This window comes from Saccopteryx leptura, chromosome X (assembly GCF_036850995.1).
Source record: "Saccopteryx leptura isolate mSacLep1 chromosome X, mSacLep1_pri_phased_curated, whole genome shotgun sequence".
Lineage (NCBI taxonomy): Eukaryota > Metazoa > Chordata > Mammalia > Chiroptera > Emballonuridae > Saccopteryx > Saccopteryx leptura.
The window spans coordinates 130,617,554-130,637,185 of record NC_089516.1 but is presented as its reverse complement, the minus strand read 5'-3'; the positions used below and the strand labels follow the sequence as shown (position 1 = coordinate 130,637,185).

General features: G+C 38.4%; 1 protein-coding gene across 3 annotated transcripts in view; it reads right to left on the bottom strand.

Moving 5' to 3' along the window:
* HPRT1 (hypoxanthine phosphoribosyltransferase 1) overlaps positions 1–19,632 on the bottom strand; it is a 141,056-nt gene that overhangs the window by 96,736 nt on the left and 24,688 nt on the right. For 2 of the 3 annotated variants that reach the window (XM_066357111.1, XM_066357110.1), the window contains exons 4-8: positions 12,330–12,395; positions 6,614–6,631; positions 4,309–4,391; positions 2,805–2,851; positions 2,574–2,650 (exon numbers count right to left, since the gene is read on the bottom strand). In XM_066357111.1, coding sequence (XP_066213208.1) covers positions 2,574–2,650; positions 2,805–2,851; positions 4,309–4,391; positions 6,614–6,631; positions 12,330–12,395 — 291 coding nt within the window. Of the gene's footprint in view, positions 1–1,339; positions 2,055–2,573; positions 2,651–2,804; positions 2,852–4,308; positions 4,392–6,613; positions 6,632–12,329; positions 12,396–19,632 lie in introns of those variants that run through there. The other variant, XM_066357109.1, reaches the window with a different exon arrangement.

Genomic DNA, 19,632 nt, shown 5'->3' with positions numbered 1-19,632 from the left:
TGTTCATGTTTTTCATGATATTGTTGCAAGAATCAAACAGATTTTGGTTTAAATCTCTGCCTCTTACTAACTGTGCATCTAGCTTCTCCAAACATTCACTTTTGAAGTAGTAACTAGTGTCTATGGAACACTTGGTATGTCCCAGGCCACTGGCCTATTTTACCTGTGTTGTCCTATTGAATTAATTCTTACAATAAGCCTGTGAAGACAGCATTCTCTCCATTAGTCAGTTGAGCAAACTGGTTCGAAAGTTAAGTAACCAATGTTATGTAGTTACATAAGCCAAGGGTAGGACAGTCTAATCCCAAACTCTTAGCTATCCATTCATTCAACAACAATCTGAGTGCCTAGTATCATTGAGGTACTAAGGTAAACATTCATCAGTGAACAAGACATAAAAATTATTGCCTCCGTTATGGAGCTTACATTTTAAGATGTGAAGGGGGGAGACAGTGAGCAATAAATACAAAATAAGTTATACAGTATATTATTAGGTTGCACCACTCAGAACTGCCAATAGCCAACTACTTTTCCCTACCAAAATGGTCATTTCACATGGTTCAACCTAATAAAGACAGCAGGAGATGGGTGAGGAGGGCCTGCGGTGGGAGGCTGGCTGCAGCTGTCTGTGACACCCTGTGGCCGGGGGAGGGAGGAACTGGGCGTTACCTTGGATACCACACTGACATGGTAACACCGCCCTGACCTTATGAGGTTATGAAGATCAAATGAGATAAAAATGAAAACTAGAAAGTTTTAGGACTATAACAAATTATTTTTTAAAGTTCCTTACTTTGCTGCTAGGGAATTACAGCAAATCTTTTAAGGCATAAATATAGCTAAATGGCTAACAAGGTTGCTACTTCATACCTTACTTATCTGGAACAGAGAAGCAATTAAGAGGTTTTTTTGTTGTTTAGTTGTTTGTTTTTGATTTAAAACGTTTCTACCTGCTCCCAGAAAACAAAAGGTTTTGTTGTTGTTCTTTAGTTAATAAAACTATTATCTATTCAAAGGTAGTACTACATGTTGGAAAACAGAATTTTGTGATAGATATAAGATTGCGATCTAAACCATTTTCATTGAAATTCCAAGAAAAAGTCATGTTATTTTAGAATGGTTACCTGTAATAAAGTACACCATATATCTGAAATTTAATGTCTGTGAAGGAGGTAAGAATTCACTAGGTCCACCAATCCATTCTACCAGATAATCATTATTTTCCATGCTTGGTAAAGATTACAATTAAACTAGCTTCTAAAACTTAATAGACAAGGAAAAGGTTACCAAAAGAAAACTATACTAGGTTAATCTGTAGAGAAATGATAGGTATGCATAGTTTCTTTTAATGAGACAGCCTTTATTTTAACATTTTTACACTGAAGAATTCAAAAAGAGGTCAAGTTTTTTTTGGGAACTTACTGATTTGTATTTAAAAGGAACTCTTGACAAAGATTCACCAAATATAATCTGAACAAGTGGGAAAATACAGTTAATAATACTGAAACACTACTAAAATAACTCTAGGACATACGGTTTATCTGACATAACAGTATCTCTTAGATGCTGTCACTGACATGAAACCTCACTGCTCTTGACTTTTCTAAACATACAGTGGTACAATTAGCAATATTCAATCGCTCTCTACCTTCCTGAATATATAAAAATTAAAATACCAATTAAAGCTAATATATCTTCTCTTGAAATGTTTCTTACACATACAATTTCAGTCTTTTCATTTAACAGTGGTGTGATTTAAGAGATTTTCCATTCACAAGTAAAGTAACAACCCACCAAGGGGAACTGATAGTCTCTAGGCTCATAGTGCAAATAAAAGGTTCCCAAATGCAGCAACTGACACTTGTCAAATACAACCAGATACAAAGTCTTCAAAGTGACATGCAATAAGCTCTAAGCAGCTGGGCACAGAACTAGAACATCTGATAGCTTTCCTGGTGATTTCAATAGGACTCCAGGGCTTTCCAAACTCAACTTGAACTCTCATCTTAGGCTTTGTATTTTGCTTTTCCAGTTTCACTAATAACACAAACATGCTAAAAGATAAAAATCCAAAAATTTACATTAGAAAAGTGTATTCTGAAATGAAAGGCAAGAATAGCACTTTGCATATCTTATACGGGATCAGGTTTGTTATTATTTTTACTAAATAAATAGAGGTTTTTGTAGTATTCCTCATTCTCCTCACCTATGTTCCTAAATGCATTCTCAGGACACCCTGTCCAGAGTAGAAAAGGTATTTGAAGGAGAGTGAATTAAAAGACTTACATTAGTTCATTTAATTCTTACTTATGACCACATCTATCGTCTGAAATAACAATGGGACAGTTAGTGTATATTACAGTTGCTCAACTATTTCATCCAGCAAGAAGTGTCACCCTAGCCTGGACAAGTTCCAGCTCCAAGGCTATCTTTACTTGACTACAGCTTCATTTAACTAATGGGAGCCATCAGTCTGTTCAAATTATGAAATGCTGGAAGGAAACAACAATTCTATTTCATAAATTCTTGGTGGGTTCTGAAAAATGAGAGCGAGAAAAAGAAATTTTACTTACATTCAAATCCCTAAAGTATTCGTTATAGTCAAGGGCATATCCCACAACAAACTTGTCTGGAATTTCAAATCCAACAACTAAAAAAAAATCATAATTCATCATTCAGATACAGAAAATATCACTTTCAAATCAAATGTGCCTCTCTACAAATATTCTCTGAAGTAACTCTAAACTATTTCATTTATAAAATTTGTTTTCATGGTTAAATGATTGACAAAGTAATTCACTTACAGTCCGGTCTATATCCAACACTTCGAGGGGTCCTTTTAACCAGCAAGCTGTTAATTTAAAAATGTGACATGTGATATATATAGACACTACAGGGCATTACAAAAGAGATCAGTAACGTTCTGAAACATGGCTTCATCAGCATGGAGCATTCCACAGCCAGTTTTAACATACTCAAAAAAAGACTATAAAATGAAGAACCAAGTAAATGACAGGGACCACGGGGCAGGGGTAGCAATGACTTCAGACTGCAGAAGAGACCCCTGACTCATCTCCACCTGGAACCTGCCAGACTGTTCTGAGAGCTGCATCCCCACTACCAACAGACCCGCTGAAGGACAACTAGCCAGGAAGATAAATGGTGGGAAGTGCCAATAAGCAAAACAAACAAAAAACAAAAAAGGAAAGCTCTCAGCCCAGAAGCCTTGGAAATATAATCCCTGAGCCACGAAGGCTGTGGGAGAGGGGAGCATCGACTCTTATGACTTTTAATACTTTGTTTACAAAGAGAAAATTGAGGTTAAAAAGGAACTAGCATGCTAAAGGAGCTAGTATTTCTTTTTGAGAGCAAAAACTACAGGTAGGATGAGTCAAATCTAACAAAAGCTGATTTCGTATCTCAGGTGCCACCAGCTGGAATAGTTTCGCCATTGAAAAAAGCTGTACACAGTGCTTTGAAAGCTTTGCTATGTGCTAAAGGCAGTCCCAATAAAAGTCAGGGTTTCATACCTCCCCAGATAAATACATTTAAAGAGCTAGAAAGAACCTAAAGTGATTCTCATCTTTAGCTGCACATGAAAATCACCTGAGAACTTGAAAACAAAACAAAACGCAGATACCCAGGCCACATCCCTGCCCAATGACATCAGAATCATTGGGGATAAGGACATGCAGTGTTTTTGTTTGTTTGTTTTGTCTTGAACTTGCAGGTTAATTCCAATGTGCACGTGAAGTTGAGAACCCCTGACCTAAACGACAGCCACCATGGGATCAGCTAATTGGGTCCTTCATGACTCTCTCCCAGTCACTAAACAGAGGATATGCTTGGGCTCAATTTCCATTAAGATAGAAAAAAAATCAAAGCACTCACAGCAAAAGCCATCCCTCTACCTACACTCAGGAACACCCCAGAAAAGGTATCATCCAATTCAGTGCAAGCTGCACTAAGAGCTCAGGGGCACTAAGCACTTCGTATGCCTACAGATCTGAATGTATCATAAAGCTCCATCTGTAAGGCATGACTGTAACTCAGTTTCTAAGCAATTTCAGTACTTTTAGCGAATAACCACTCCAGAGAAGATATCCAGATGATCAATAAGCAGATAAAAAGAATCTCAAGATCATTAGTTATCAGAGAAATGCACATTTACAAAGGATATCAATGAGTTTAATTTGAGATTACATTTCTTTTTGAAGATGAAATGACTATTACCCTTATGAAGGAGCATTACTTAAAATCCTCTTCCAAATGAAGAAAACATCATATGACAAAACGTTACATATGTACCTTGCGACCTTGACCATCTTCGGATTGTGCTGCTTGACCAAGGAAAGCAAGGTTTGCATTGTTTTGCCAGTGTCAATTATATCCTTTTAAAAAAAGACATTTTAATGGTAAATAAAACCATCATAAATTTAAATTCAGAATCATTACATTAACACAAAATGCCCAAACCTCATATATAACTGGAAGAATGCCATTTTTCCAGTGCAGTGATTCTCACCACAATTCATACACTACATATTTCTAAAAATCTGTAAATCATCTGCCTCTCAGCAAGCAGTAGAAATGCTAGTACTCAGGACTGGATTTTGTAGGCACCAAGAGGTCAATGGTAATTTATTTAAATAAATATATATTTATATATATATGTTATATATTTAAATATATTGTATATATTTATATATGTGTTATATATTTAAATATATTGTATATATTTATATATGTGTTATATATTTAAATATATACTTATTAATATATATGTTATATATTTAAATATATACTTATATATGTTATATATTTAAATATATATAGGCAAGTGTGTACATGCATGTTTTATTAGAGAACATGATGTTGCTCTCCATTATAAAAAATATTTTATTATTTTCCATAAATTAAAGATTGGGATGGTTATAGACCATCCAATACAGGTGGTTAATAGACCACACTTCCAGAAATCCTGATTTATAATATCTTAAAAGTATCCAAATTAATAAGGTTTTACTATATAAAATGTCTTATGTAAAATGTAATGTTAATTACTTAGTCAAAAGTAGGGCATTATTCGAAACACACCCATCTCTAATTGTGAAAGTATTTCTGAAAATACTCTCTAAAAATGGTATAGAGCACTGCTTCACAAAGTGGAATCTGTGAGTCATTAGAAACATCAGGGCCAGAGATCTGTGAAAAATGCAGAGTTCTGGGCTGTGGTAAACAGAATTCTGATGGCCTCCAAGACACTACTGCCCCCTGGTGTACACACCAGGAATAATCCGCTCCTGCTATGTGAAGAGGGAACTGTGCAAATGATGGGATGGTCACTTGTGTGATTAGGCTATATCGTGCCAGAGAGTTGTAACAGACTGGAGAGAGAGTATCCTGCTGGTTTGGAAGAAGCCAGCTGCCATGGGAGAGTGCTCTGTGCTACAACATGATGATGGCCTCTAGGAGCTAAGAACAACTCCTGACTGGCAGCCACTAAGAAAATGGAGTCCTCAGTCCTGCAACCATAGGAACTAAATTCTGCCAATAATGTGAATGAAGTTGGAAGAGCCATAGGTGAGACTGGAGCCCCCGCCTAGACTCGGCGTGTTGAGACCATGGACAGAGGATCCAGCTAACCCGTATTTGGGCTCCTGACCCAGGGGAACTGAGATAATAATATGTTGTTTTAAGTTGATAAATTTGTGTTGGTTTATTAGGCAGCACTGTCCCAGAGAAAATGAATCAACCTGAAGTGGAATTAATGAATCTACATTTTAAGAAAGCAACCCATTCCCAGGGATATTCATGCACCCAAAACTTTGAAGAGTCTCATCTCTTTATCTTTTAATCTATAAGCTAAAAAAGTTTCTAAAAACCATAAAAACAACAGAAATGAATTGGGGGCTACTGTTGCTCTTAAGCCTCACACTATTTTACAAAAAAGAATGAGAACTCTACCGATGGGAGTATAAAGCACACACCACTTTGCTAAGTAATTTGACAGTAACAGTATTATTGAAAATGTACCATTTCTACAACCCTGACATTCTACTTCTAAGTGTTCTAGAAGGAACTCACAAACGTACATCAGGACATGAAAAGAATACTCTCAACAATCCTGTCACAGTAGGAGAAATTGTAAGCAAACTCCGTTTGTACGGCAGACACTGGTGGATTTGTACACTGCAGTCTGTGGCTTTTTAAGGCCAACTGACTCTATATGTGTCAACACAAATAACCTCAAAACCAACTTTGAGTGCAAATAACAAGTTGCAAGAGAGAATATGTACAGTGTGGCACTATACAAACTTTAAAATCCAAATATGTTTTGTATTGAAAAATGCATGCTACTAATACTATACATTAACTTTAAAAAGAAAAAAAAGCTTGCAAGCCAAGAGCGGAAGGGAATATATCAGAATTTTTCATTATCATGTACAAATAAACTACATAGTATTATATTTTTGACAAAAGTCCAATCTCACTCTAACATGAACCCACCATTAAAACTACTAAAGAGGGATTTCTTTCCCTAGCTTATCTTTAAGACAATGCATACTGTTAGAAAATCATAAACACTATATTAAAAATATGTAGAACTTACTTCAACAATCAAGACATTCTAGAAGAAAAAGAAATGAAAATCAGTACAGTGAACTGAATCAGACAGTGTTTCTAATTATAACTCAAATCACAGCATAACAAATTCCATCTGTTGGGATTTAGAACTCTTTAATATGAAATTTTCACTGCAATGGAATTTTAAAAAATAAAACTTGACCCATATGTTCACTTTAATTAAAAGATTTTTATTAATTAAACAGAGGTCTAATCTTGCACAAGTCATAAAATTTCTCTGAGCCTCAGTTTCCTATGTGTAAAATGAGGGACCTGAACGAGTATGTGTATTCGATTTTAAAATTCAAGATCTATCATTTAGAAAATAACTCCAAAATAACTTACCATATGGAATCCAGTTCAAGATCTATACTCATTAGACTGAAATTGTTCTGCATTTTCTGGATGTGGTCATATTCTTAGACTAAACTAAAGAAAATTACCAACCTTTGCTTCCTCCTACCATAAACCCTCACAATTTCTACTTCTCAGAATTTTATGGCTAGAAGAACCCTGAGAAAAAAGACCATCTAACTACCTCCAAAATATAAATAAGGGTCCTATTTGTTCTTACGTTATAGGAATGAAGTTGCATTTCACATACTAGTTATAATCATTGTCATAAGATCCATACTATATTGCTCATTTTAGTTCTTATTTGTCACATATATATATAACATCAGAATTTTAATGTTTTATATATTCTTCTAAGTCAGTTATGACCAAAGTAGGGCACACAAGACTCATTGGGTTGCAACAAAGAAATATTAGCCTGACCAGGCGGTGGCGCAGTGGATAGAGCATCAGACTGGGACACAGAGGACACAGGTTCAAAACCCTCAGGTCGCTGGCTTGAGCATGAGCTCATCTGGGTTGAGCACACACAGCTCATCAGCTTGAGCAAGGGGTCATTCAGTCTGCTGTAGCCCCCAGGTCAAGGCAGATATGAGGAAGCAATCAATGAACAATTAAGGTGCTGCAACAAAGAATTGATGTTTCTCATCTCTCTCCCTTCCTCTCTGTCTGTCCCTATCTGTGCCTCTCTCTGTCTCTGTCACAAAAAAAAGAAATACTAGAACTTTAAAAAAAAACTCACTTTGGCCTGACCTGTGGTGGCGCAGTGGATAAAGCATCAACCTGGAAATGCTGAGGTCGCCGGTTCGAAACCCTGGGCTTGCCTGGTCAAGGCACATATGGGAGTTGCTGCTTCCAGCTCCTCCCCACTTTCTCTTTCTGTCTTTCTCTCCTCTCTCTCTCCCTCTCTGTCTCCCTTTCTCTCTCCTCTCTAAAATGAATAAATAAAATTTTAAAAAAAACTCACTTTGTTGTATAATCTATAATTTTGCATGTACTTTACAATATACATAATATTACTACCACAGTTCATATATAATTTATTCCTCTCTTAATATCACAACTAATTTGACTTTCAAAAGACCCTGCAATCTAAATCTTTAGTAAGCCCTGGCCCAGTAGCTCAGTTGGTTAGATCAGCATCCTGACACGCCAAGGTTGCAGGTAGGATCCCCGGTCAGGGCACATACAATATTCAACCAATGAATGCATAAAAAAGTAGAATAACAAATCGATGTTTCTCTGTAGATAATCAACTAATAAATAAATTAAAAAAATAACTTGTGACTCTTTAAAAATAAAATATCTTTAAAATAAAAAAATCCTTATAAAACTGAATGCAATAATTAACACACTAATAACTTTTTCACCACCTGCTATGCAGTTCTTTCTCAACATTTCTCTACCCTGATAGCATATCTGAAGAATAACATTTTCCTGTCAGTAACTGTCGTTTATTGACGCAGTGATGTGCACTATGGGATGAAGTTAGAGCTGGAAAACATGGAATTAGGAGACAGAGAAATTAGATTCTAGTCTTGGCTTTGATACTAAGTAGCTGCATAACCTTGACTAAGTCATAATCAGAGACTTTTAGTGGTATGACACAGTTTATATAAATCAAAGTCCAGAGACATTAATACTGTTTATATATAAAAAAAGAATGGCCTGACCAGTCGTGGTGCAGTGGATAGAGCAAAGACCTGGGACACGGAGGTCTCAGGTTCGCAACCCTGAGATCGCCAGCTTTAGTGTGGCGCCACTGGCTGAAGCCCAAGGTCATTGGCTTGAGCAAGGGGTCACTGGCTCAGCTAGAGTCCCCCAGTCAAGGCACACATGAGAAAGCAATCAATGAACAACAACTAAAGCAACACAACTATGAGCTGATACTTCTCATCTCTCTCCCTTCCTGTTTCTTTGTCTCTCTCCCTAAAAAAATAAAAATAAACAAATGAGAATTGCTACCATTACTGATACCTTATTTTATGTTAAATAGCTATATCTTTACTTAATAAATGAAAAAATTAAAGCTCAGGGGTCCATGACTTGCCTAAAGTCAGGAAAATAGCCAAGTAATAGATTTGAAGAGGTGTTTTCACATATTTTCATCCACTAACTATAAAGAGGGGGTAAATATTTATATTCATACATAAATGCACACACAGTGTACCAAAAAGATAAACTGAAACAGAAAGTCTAACTAACCCATAATCTAACCACAAATAACTTCATCTAATTTATGTCTTCATTTCTTTTTAACCAAGAGAGAGAGAGAGAGACACACACACACACACACACAGGGACAAACAAGAAGGGAGAGAGATGAGAAGCATCAATTCTTCATTGCGGCAACTTAGTTGTTCATTGATTGCTTTCTCATATGTGCCTTGACTGGGGACCCCAGCCAAGCCAGTGACCCCTTGCTCAAAAGTGACCTTGGACTCAAGGCAGCAACCTTGGGCTTCAAGCTAGCGAACTTCAGGCTCAAGCCAGTAACCATGGGGTCATGTCTATGATCCCCACACTCAAGCCAGCGACCCCCTTGTTCAAGCTAGATGAGCCAGCTCTCAAGTCAGTGACCCTGGGGCTTCGAACCTGGGTCCTCAGCATCCCAGGTCGATGCTGTATCCACTGTGCCCCCATTTACTCAGGCTGTCTTCATTTTCTCCACAATAAATGTGATTTACTATGACTGTCATGAAAAAAGAGTGATTTAATAAAGAGATATTTTAATATCACAGAGCTACCTAGTTGGACAGAGCCATTAAGTGGGAAGGGCAAAGTCAAATACATTCAGAGAAGGTGAAGGTTAGGCCCCCTCCAGCACTAAAAACTGATTGTAGAAGTAAAGGCTTCAAGCCTGACCGGGTGGTGGCACAGTGGATAGAGCATCGGACTGGGATGCGGAGGACCCAGGTTCGAGACCGAGGTCAACAGCTTGAGCGCGGGCTCATCTGGTTTGAGCAAAGCTCACCAGCTTGGACCCAAGGTCGCTGGCTTGAGCAAGTGGTTACTCGGTGGGCTGTAGCCCCTCAGTGAAGGCACATATGAGAAAGCAATCAATGAACTAAGGTGCCACAACGAAAAACTGATGATTGGTGCTTCTCATCTCTGCATTCCTGTCTGTCTGTCCCTATCTATCCCTCTCTCCGACTCTCTCTCTCTCTCTCTCTGACTCTGTAAAAAAAAAAAAAGTAAAGGCTTCAAGTGACTTCGAAACACTGGAAAAGTATGCTGACAGGGAAGGTGCAGGAGTGAGGGAGTGGTGAATAGGATGGATAGAGCAGAAAGAATCAATAAATGATAACTTCTCCTTTAAAAGTTTGCCAAAGATACTGAGGAGGACATTACTTTGGCATGACTCTGATATGGAACCACAGAATTTGACACAAGTGCTATATGTTAAAGATTCCTTATAGATAGTCAAATAAGCTGTGAACATTAACATGTAAAAGCTAGAGGTAGAAAAGTGCTTTGGAGCACAACAGAACTAGATTCAAAAACAAGTTTTGCCATTTACTGGCAGTGTGACTTTGCATAAATCCTTCAACCTTGCCCAGTCCTACTTTCCTTATCTGTAAAAGGGTGATAATAATACCTACCTCACAGAATGGGGCAACTTTTATGAGATTAGGCCTTTATATCTGGCACAGAGTCTAGATGTAAAAAATAACCAGCAGCTTAAAAAAACCTAACATTCTTTTTTTTTTTTTATACAAACTTCCAGTTTTTGTTTTGTTTTTTACAGAGACAGAACGAGAGTCAGAGAGAGGGATAGATAGGGACAGACAGACAGGAACGAAGAGAGATGAGAAGCATCAATCATCAGTTTCTCATTGTGGCACTTCAGTTCTTCACTGATTGCTTTCTCATATGTGCCTTGACTGTGAGGCTACAGCAGACCGAGTGACCCCTTGCTCAAGCCAGCAACCTCGGGGTCTCAAACCTGGGTCCTCCACATCCCAATCCGATGCTCTATCCACTGTGCAACCACCTGGTCAGGCAAAACCTAACATTCTATTATTTATCATTGGTTACTCAGAACTCATTTCATTGTATCAGAAAAAAAACATTCCGACATCTTAATATGTCTATTTGTTCAGTCAATTGTCTATACTAGAAAAATTTTGATATTAAAAAAACCATTTGAAATTTCTTAAAATAATAGTATGTTTGAATTTACTAAGTGTTCTAACTAACAGAAACTCTTATAAGAACTCTACATGAATTATTTCATTTAATCATCTTAAGTCTAAGAGGTGGCTGACATTATTATCCCCACCTTACAAATGGGAGACAGAGACATTAAACAAACTGCCTAACGTCACGTGTTCGAGGAGGTATTGAGCCAGGCTTTGAATCAAGGCTGTCCAGCTCCAGAACTCACACTTTTTTTAGCCACTGCATTATACTGTTTCTCTAGCTTTTAAGAAACTATGTGAGTCTATTTTTAAAAAGAAGACTGTTTGCCCCATGTATAAATACATAAGAATTCCAAATTAGATGCACACTGAGGCAGACAGCAGTGCTTGGCAACACGCACTGCTAAACATAATGCCGGCTTCTGCTGCACCTTCGCTGTATAACATAGCACCATGATGGTGAAACTTTTTATAAAACCCACCCACTTTTGCTGGTCAACCCAGTCTCTCCCGCCCACTAGGCGTTCCGGCTTTCATGATGGGTGGTAGTGGAGCAACCAAACAGCGCCACGATTGGCACACCATGAAAGCTGGAACGCCCACTAGGAGGTGGGAGGGACTAGGTTGACCAGTAATGCAAAAGTGGGCGGTTTTTATAAAAAGGTTCACCATCGCCCTGGCCGGTTGGCTCAGTGGTAGAGTGTCGGCCTGGTGTGCAGGAGTCCCGGGTTTGATTCCAGCCAGGGCACACAGGAGAAGTGCCCATCTGCTTCTCCACTCTTCCCCCTCTCCTTCCTCTCTGTCTCTCTCTTCCCCTCCCACAGCCAAGGCTCCATTGGAGCAAAGTTGGCCAGGGTGCTGAAGATGGCTCCATGGCCTCTGCCTCAGGCACTAGAATGGCTCTGGTTGCAACAGAGCTATGCCACAGATGGGCAGAGCATCACCCCCTGGTGGGCATGCCAGGTGGATCCTGGTCGGGCGCATGCGGGAGTCTGTCTGACTGCCTTCCCGTTTCCAACTTCAGAAAAATACACATAAAAAAAGGTTTCACCATCAGAAACCGAGATTGCCTTCAAGGGTTAAATAGCCCTTGTTTATGTGCATAAATAACTATGCAAACTGCCTCTTCATGACTGATTGACAATGCAGTGTTACTAGTTGACCCTTGTTATAAAGGGCTCTTTTCTCACCCTTCAGGATACATACCTTTCCAGTTAAAGCTGAGAGATCATCTCCACCAATTACTTTTATGTCCCCTGTTGATTGATCATTCTAGTAAGAGTAAAAGAGATATAAATACATATCTATATCCCTGTGTGTATATAAACATTTTATATTATCAAATGGAAACTAGAAGACTGAAGAAGTTAGCTATCTAATGTCATAGCATTATGATCTTCCAAATGAAGACATTATATTATTTCAGTTTCTAGAAATGAAAGACTAGGTAACTAGGTAACTTTCAACTACAGATTAGTAAAAATTAAAAAGTCCTAAATGACCATTATTGACTTGATGCTGTAGGAGTCTTAAAAATAGAGTGCACCCATTTTCAAGTGGACAATATCATAGCATCCACCCATCTTCAGTCACAGTAATTTCTGGAACAATGAGGGAAGTAAGTTATTAGCAATGATAGGTGTTTGCTTCTGTCCCTGGACCATTCTCATGAGTCAAGCAAGTTGAAAGGTCTAGTCTATATCACATTCAACCCCAAAGAGATTTCCCTGAAAAGTCTAGCCCAGGTCCAGTTGATCTTCAGCAGAGTCTGGGAAGTTAGGTCTAATCAGTAGTCCTTTAAAGCATACCTCTCAGGCTCCCAGTTTTCTGATATCGCAGAATCCAGTAGAAACTCTTATAGGAGTTTCCAAGGAGAATGTTCCACAGCCACTGTAGTGGGTGGTGATAATGATTATAATTTGGCTACACCGGATCCAAGACAGAAAACTGGGAAGAAAGCACACATGAACCGAAGAACTTCCCTACTAGAGAGCAAATCGTATCAAAGCTATCGCACTTACAATGGTGCTGTACCAGCGCAGTTACAATGGAATCCCGGAAAACTGAGCCCAGAAACAGAGCCAGAGTATATGAGGATTTAGTATATGACAAAGATGGTATTTCAAGTCAGTAAGTAGATTAATTATTCAATAAATGGTGTTTGATTAACTAGTTACCCACTTATGAAAAAAAGTAAAGTATGATCCCTACCTCGCAGCATACACAAAAATAAATTCCAGATGGATTAAAATCTAAATGTAAAAAATAAAGCCGTAAGCAGAATGGAAGAAAGCAAACTTAAGCCTGATAATATGTTGGCAAAAGTAAGAGGAGCCTGGCCAGGCAGTGGTGCAGTGGATAGAGCGTCAACCTGGGACTCTGAGGACCCAGGTTCAAAACCCTGAGGTTGCCAGCTTGAGTATGGGCTCACCAGCTTGAGCGTGGGATCATAGACATGACCCCATGGTGGCTGGCTTGAGCCCAAAGGTCACTGGCTTGAAGCCCAAAATCACTGGCTTCACTCTGCTATAGACGCCCCCTCCCGGTCAAGGCACAAATGAGAAAGCAATCAATGAACAACTAAGTGCCACGCAAAGAAATGAAGCTTCTCATCTCTCTCCCTTCCTGCCTGTCTGTCCCTATCTGTCCCTCCCTCTGTCTCTCTCACTAAAAACAAACAAACAAACAAACAAAAAGAAACAAGCAAAAAAACGATATAGCAATATCTCTTAAAATTGTAAATATGTATGTCATTTGTCTTAGCAATCCCACTTCTAAGAATCTATGCTACAAAAATGCAAGTATGCAAAGGTACATACAAGGATATTCACTATGTCAACTGTTTATAAGAAAGCAATACTGGAGACAACCAACATGTCTATTAATAGGGAAGTATTTAAATTAAGTCCACCCACACAAAGTAATACCATGTGAAAATCTGGTAATTTATCCAAACTAACGTGGAACAATGATAAATTAAAAACAGCAAGTAGTGAAGCAATGTGTTGCCTATGAAACCACTTTTGTTCAGCATTTATAAAAAGTTTAAAGCACCAATTATATTGAACAGTGAGAATCAGGATAACAAGACTGTTTACTTTTATTTACTCCTATTTATATGTTCTATATACAAATCCATTTTAAACTGTTCAGTGTTGCAAAGTAAACAATACGTGTATGGCTTCTGATATAAAAAAACAAAACTTGCATTACTTATCTTAAAGAAATTATGCACACCACTTATGTTAACTTAAAACCCAGAGTTTCAAATACAGAGAATTAAGACCAAAAAACACCATACAAAGCCTAAGCTTTCATTGAAAGTGATTCATACTAAATGATTTACACTGTAAATCAAGTTAAATAGTGACATCTTCTGTAGAAATTTGGTATTACAGTCCAACTTCAACTGCCGTCTTTTACAGAGCAGAGGTTTGAGAACTAAGAAGTATGGAGACACAGGAAAACCCCTGGATTCAAAGGCTCTGGTGATAGGGTAAGAGACAAGAACTCGAAGCACTGAAGACACTGACACTGCACTAGCACCCGGGTCTCCATATTCCTGTCTGCCATAAGGTTTTCAGCTTACATCAAGCCTCTTCTGAGACTTTATTTCCTTCATGGAACCATAGCTATCTTTTAAATGGAGGCTAATAAAGAAGAAACATTTAGAAAAATGCTGCAGTTCAGTGTGCTAGAATACAGGTAATAAATGCCCGAATTCCACAGAAATAGCATCTGTGGATAATCACCCAGAAGAACTTCCCTGTGCCTCCTCTCCTGTCTGGAACAAGCTTCCTACTGCATCCCTGCTCATTACATTACTGAGTGGTACTTATGGGCCTCATGTGGAGACAATGAGACTGGCATGGTCCAGGGGGTGAGAGCCACTCCCCCAGCCCGAGTGGCCCTTCCTTCTTCTCTATCATCTCACCTCTTCACCCCTCCCAGCCAGAGAGCCCAATCTGGCCTTAACTCAGTGTCACTGTCAGCTACCATAAGATTCTCAGAGAAGCAATCTGGATTTCCAGATATATACTCTTAGCGCCTGTGTCTGCATTTTGACTGCCTTTCTGAAGCCCAGGTGAAAACACAAGAAGGGAAATAAAACAACTGTGTTTCTTTTTATTTGTCTATCACTAGGAATTCTGAAAACCTCCGAGGAATAACAAGAACCACATCTTCCTTGAAGAAAAGAGAGCTGTGTAAAAACAAGGTATGAATGGACTGGCAAAAGAATTGCTAGAACACACAGGTTGATACAGGTTGAGGTAGGAAGTCTGGAATTAGCATTTGGGCTTAGCACTATGCAGAGCTTGCCTTTTTTGCAGTGAAATTCACATCATTCTTCCAGGACGGCAGAATGAAGTGATTGAGTAAAATTCCCTCTGCATCCAACTGGGCCTCAAGTCCATCACACTCAGTCATGTTTTTTCTTTACATCATAATCTCACCACTGTCTGTCCTCGAACTGTTTTTCCTATACCCTGATCAAACATCAACAAAACTGCGAATCATATACTTTTAGAGGTAGACTGCATTTCAGATGAAAAATGGCAGATAACCAATTTTCTAAAATGATATGCAGAAAAAAGCAAGTCGGTGGAAGGATATTTGCCCAGACAATAAGTTAACTTATTTATCTGTATTTTATGACATATTTTCTAATAGAACACATTCTTTTTTTTTAATTTTTTTTTAATTTTTATTTATTCATTTTTAGAAGAGAGAGAGAGAGAGAGAGAGAGAGAGAGGAGGAGCAGGAAGCATCAACTCCCATATGTGCCTTGACCAGGCAGGCTCAGGGTTTTGAACCGGCGACCTCAGCATTCCAGGTCGACGCTTTATCCATTGCGCCACCACAGGTCAGGCAGAACACATTCTTTTAAAGAAGCTATTCAAGTTAAGAATATGTTGACATACAAGGGCCCTTAGAGATCATGTAATCTTACACTATTCCACACAGTAGCCACTAAGCACATGTGGCAATTACTTAAAGTTAAATAACAAAATTCAGTTCCTGTTATACAAGACATATTTCAAATTTTCAACAGCCACACGTGACTAGTGACTCTGTATTAGATGGCACAGACATACACTATTTCTATCATCACAGAAAGTTCTATTGGTCAGCACTGTTCTAACCAAATATACCACTTAGTATAACAGAACACTAGCAAATACTGAAAAGACAGTATTGATATGTAATAGCTGGCATATTCAAGTATACTGTTTTCAAACCTTCAGAAACGACTGCATCCTGTCTTTACGCTTCTCATGCCATGTATGATTTGGGACTAGCATCCAATAAAATAAACCTGTTCAATAGAACAAATTTTCATGGCCTAATATAGTACAAGAGATGATCCCTACATGTTTCCAAAGTGAATTAATCTATTTCCTTAACTTTCTACAAAATCTATAGTTTCACAGGACCAAACTTGAATACTGCCCTCATGTTCTAAAAATCAGAGTGCTTATATAAAACCTCATTTGCCCAACAAGGACTACATCAAAGTGAAAACCCACAGGAAATGGCTAGAAAGTGTACTTTTGACCCTAGTTCTGTTAAAGTTTACTTATACCACAGGTAGTATATAGCCCCAATCCTGCCAGTTTAAACTAAACAAATTCTTTACCCTGCCCATGTCTATGATATTAATTCAAAAGATAAGAGAGAAAGGTATAAATCACTTTACTAGCTTTATATACATGTAAATGAGCATAGATTAATAGAAGGTAAGTTTTATATTATCTAGTATCAAATTCAAAGAAGTACACTTATATTTAACTTCAATTTTTCTGGAGAAAAATGCTTACCTCAAAGCAATTGACTAAATACAGAGAAAAGGTAATGGACTTAAGACATTTTAAGAAACTACTGCAACATTTTCTGCATTTTCTTTAACAAGCTCACTCAAATAGCCACCTTCTTACAAATTACTGTAAAGTAATTCGCATCTTTGATATATCAAACAGATAGCCTAATCAAGCGACTTCTAAGATCAAGATTGAAAGTTACAGTTTTAAAAATATCAACTGCAACTGAGGCAAAAATTCCATAATTGGCAAAATAAATTTTGTGCAAAAGTTCTGACTAGTAGAAAATAAATAATAGGAAGCCCATATTAGAGGATCCAAAATAGTTACAAGTTTTCCCAAATAAGACTCTGATGCCTGACCAGGGGGGTGGCACACTGGATAGAATATCAGACTGGGACGCAGAGCACCCAGGTTCGAAACCTCGAGGACGCCAGATTGAGCACGGGCTCACCAGCTTGTGTGAGGAATCACAGACATGACCCCATGGTTGTTGGCTTGAGCAAGAGGTCACTTAGTCTGCTGTAGCCCCATGAAGGCACATATAAGAAAGCAATCAATGAACAACTAAGGTGCCACAACAAAGACTTGATGCTTCTCATCTCTCCCCGTTCATGTCTATCTGTCCCTATCTGTCCCTCTCTCTCTCTCTCTCTCTCTCTCTCTCTCTCTCTCACACACACACACACACACACACACACACACACACACACACACAAGACTGAGTTCTGCCTTGACCAGGTGGTGACCAGGTGGTGGTGAATAGAGCATTGGCCTGGGATGCTGAGAAACACGTTTGAAACTCCAAGGTCATTGGCTTGAGTGCGAGATCATAGACATGACCCCAAGGTCACTGACTTGAGCAAGGGGTCACTGGCTCAGCTGGAGCCCTCCGGTCAAGGCACATATCAGAAAGCAATCAATGAACAATTAAAGGACCACAACAAGTTGATGCTTCTCATCTCTCTAACCTTCCTGTCTGCTTCTCTTGCTCAAAACAAAACAAAACAAAAAACCTCTGAGTTCTGCACAGAGTTAAAAGCCTGGGTTCAAATCTAAATCTTTTGTTATCTGGGGCAAGGCACTTGATCGCTCTGCACCTAATCGTTCCCAAATGTTCACAGAGAAAATAACCTGTATCTCAAAACTCAGGCTAATTTCCCCTTCCTTAAGGCCAACACAAAAGTACTTCCACAAAATATTTACTTGACTTTTCCTCCTGAGGCTTCAGTATTTTTTATTAAACTATTTTAGTAAAAAATATTACTACAAAATTAAACTCACAATAGAGAATATATATTTGCATACTTACCAATTGTTTAATTTTTCTACAAACAATAGAGCTTTAACCCTTTGAGTAGTATGAACGTTCATGTACGTCCTCGTGCCTCCTGACCCTCCAGATTATGATCGTAAAAAAATTTTTATTTTAAAAATGCGTAAGGCAACATTAAAGATAAGGCAAATGTATGTTCTTCTTACTTCCATTAATTGGTTATCAAACATGGTTTTAAGTTAATAAAACTGTAACTGGAACTAATTCCATTTTTTGAAAAAAAAAACAAACAGCTCACTACCGGGGCTCAGTGAGCATGAGAAAAACTCACTACTGAAAGGGTTAGGGATAGAAAAGGGCATTGAGGCCCTGGCCAGCTGAACCAAAGGTAGAGTGTCAGCCGGGCATGTGGCTGTCCCGGGTTCGATTCCTGGTCAGGGCACACTGGAGAAACAACCATCTGCTTCTCCACCCCTCACCTTCCCCCTTCTCTCTCTGTCTCCCACAGCAGCCATGGCTCAACTGGTTCGAGTATATATATAGGCCCCGGGTGCTGAGGATGGCTCCGTGGAGCCTCTGCCTCAGGTGCTGAAAAGAGCTCGGTTATGAGCATGGCCCCAGATGGGCAGAGCTTCGGCCCAGACCAGGGTTGCCAGGTGGATCCCAGTCAGGACACATGCGGGAATCTGTCTCACTATCTCCCCTCCTCTCTCTTGGAAAAGAAGACTAAGAAAGAAAAAGAAGAGAAGAGAGGGAGAGGAGGGGAGGGGAGGGGAGGGGAGGGGTGGGGTGGGGAGAAAAGAAAGAAAAGGGCATTGAATACACAGTACTGACATCTCACTGTCCTAAGTTGTACATTCACATTTAATTCCTCTGAAACCGACATATTACAACTGATTACAATTTACTCCTATAACTGACAGTGTCCTTTTTCTTAGCAGTACAAAAAATAGTGGTAAGAAAAATATTCTTTAAAATATTGGAAATAAAAGTGGTAGTGGAGTTTAAAGTGACTTAATTCATTTATGATTTTTGTGGTTTTATGTCTTCATAATAAATGTATTTTTTAATCAGAAAAATGCTATTTTTAATTTGAAGAAAAACTATTGATAGATGGGATGTATTAACACCATTATGGCTCTTTATATATTCCAGTAATATTTAATAGTTCATGGAGCATTTCTTTAAGAATAGTATAAATCAATCAATATTTAATTCACTATTTCAAACTGGTCAAGATCAGCATGTTTCTGATACTGCAATTTTAAATTTCCATTTTACAACTTTATCAAATTAAGTTGCCTGATTTTTTATATGGACATGTGAATATCTTCTATGACAAACTGAAAAATTCAAGTATATATGGAAGGTTTTCTTAATTTCTACTACTTAGCAGTAAATTTACACAGATTT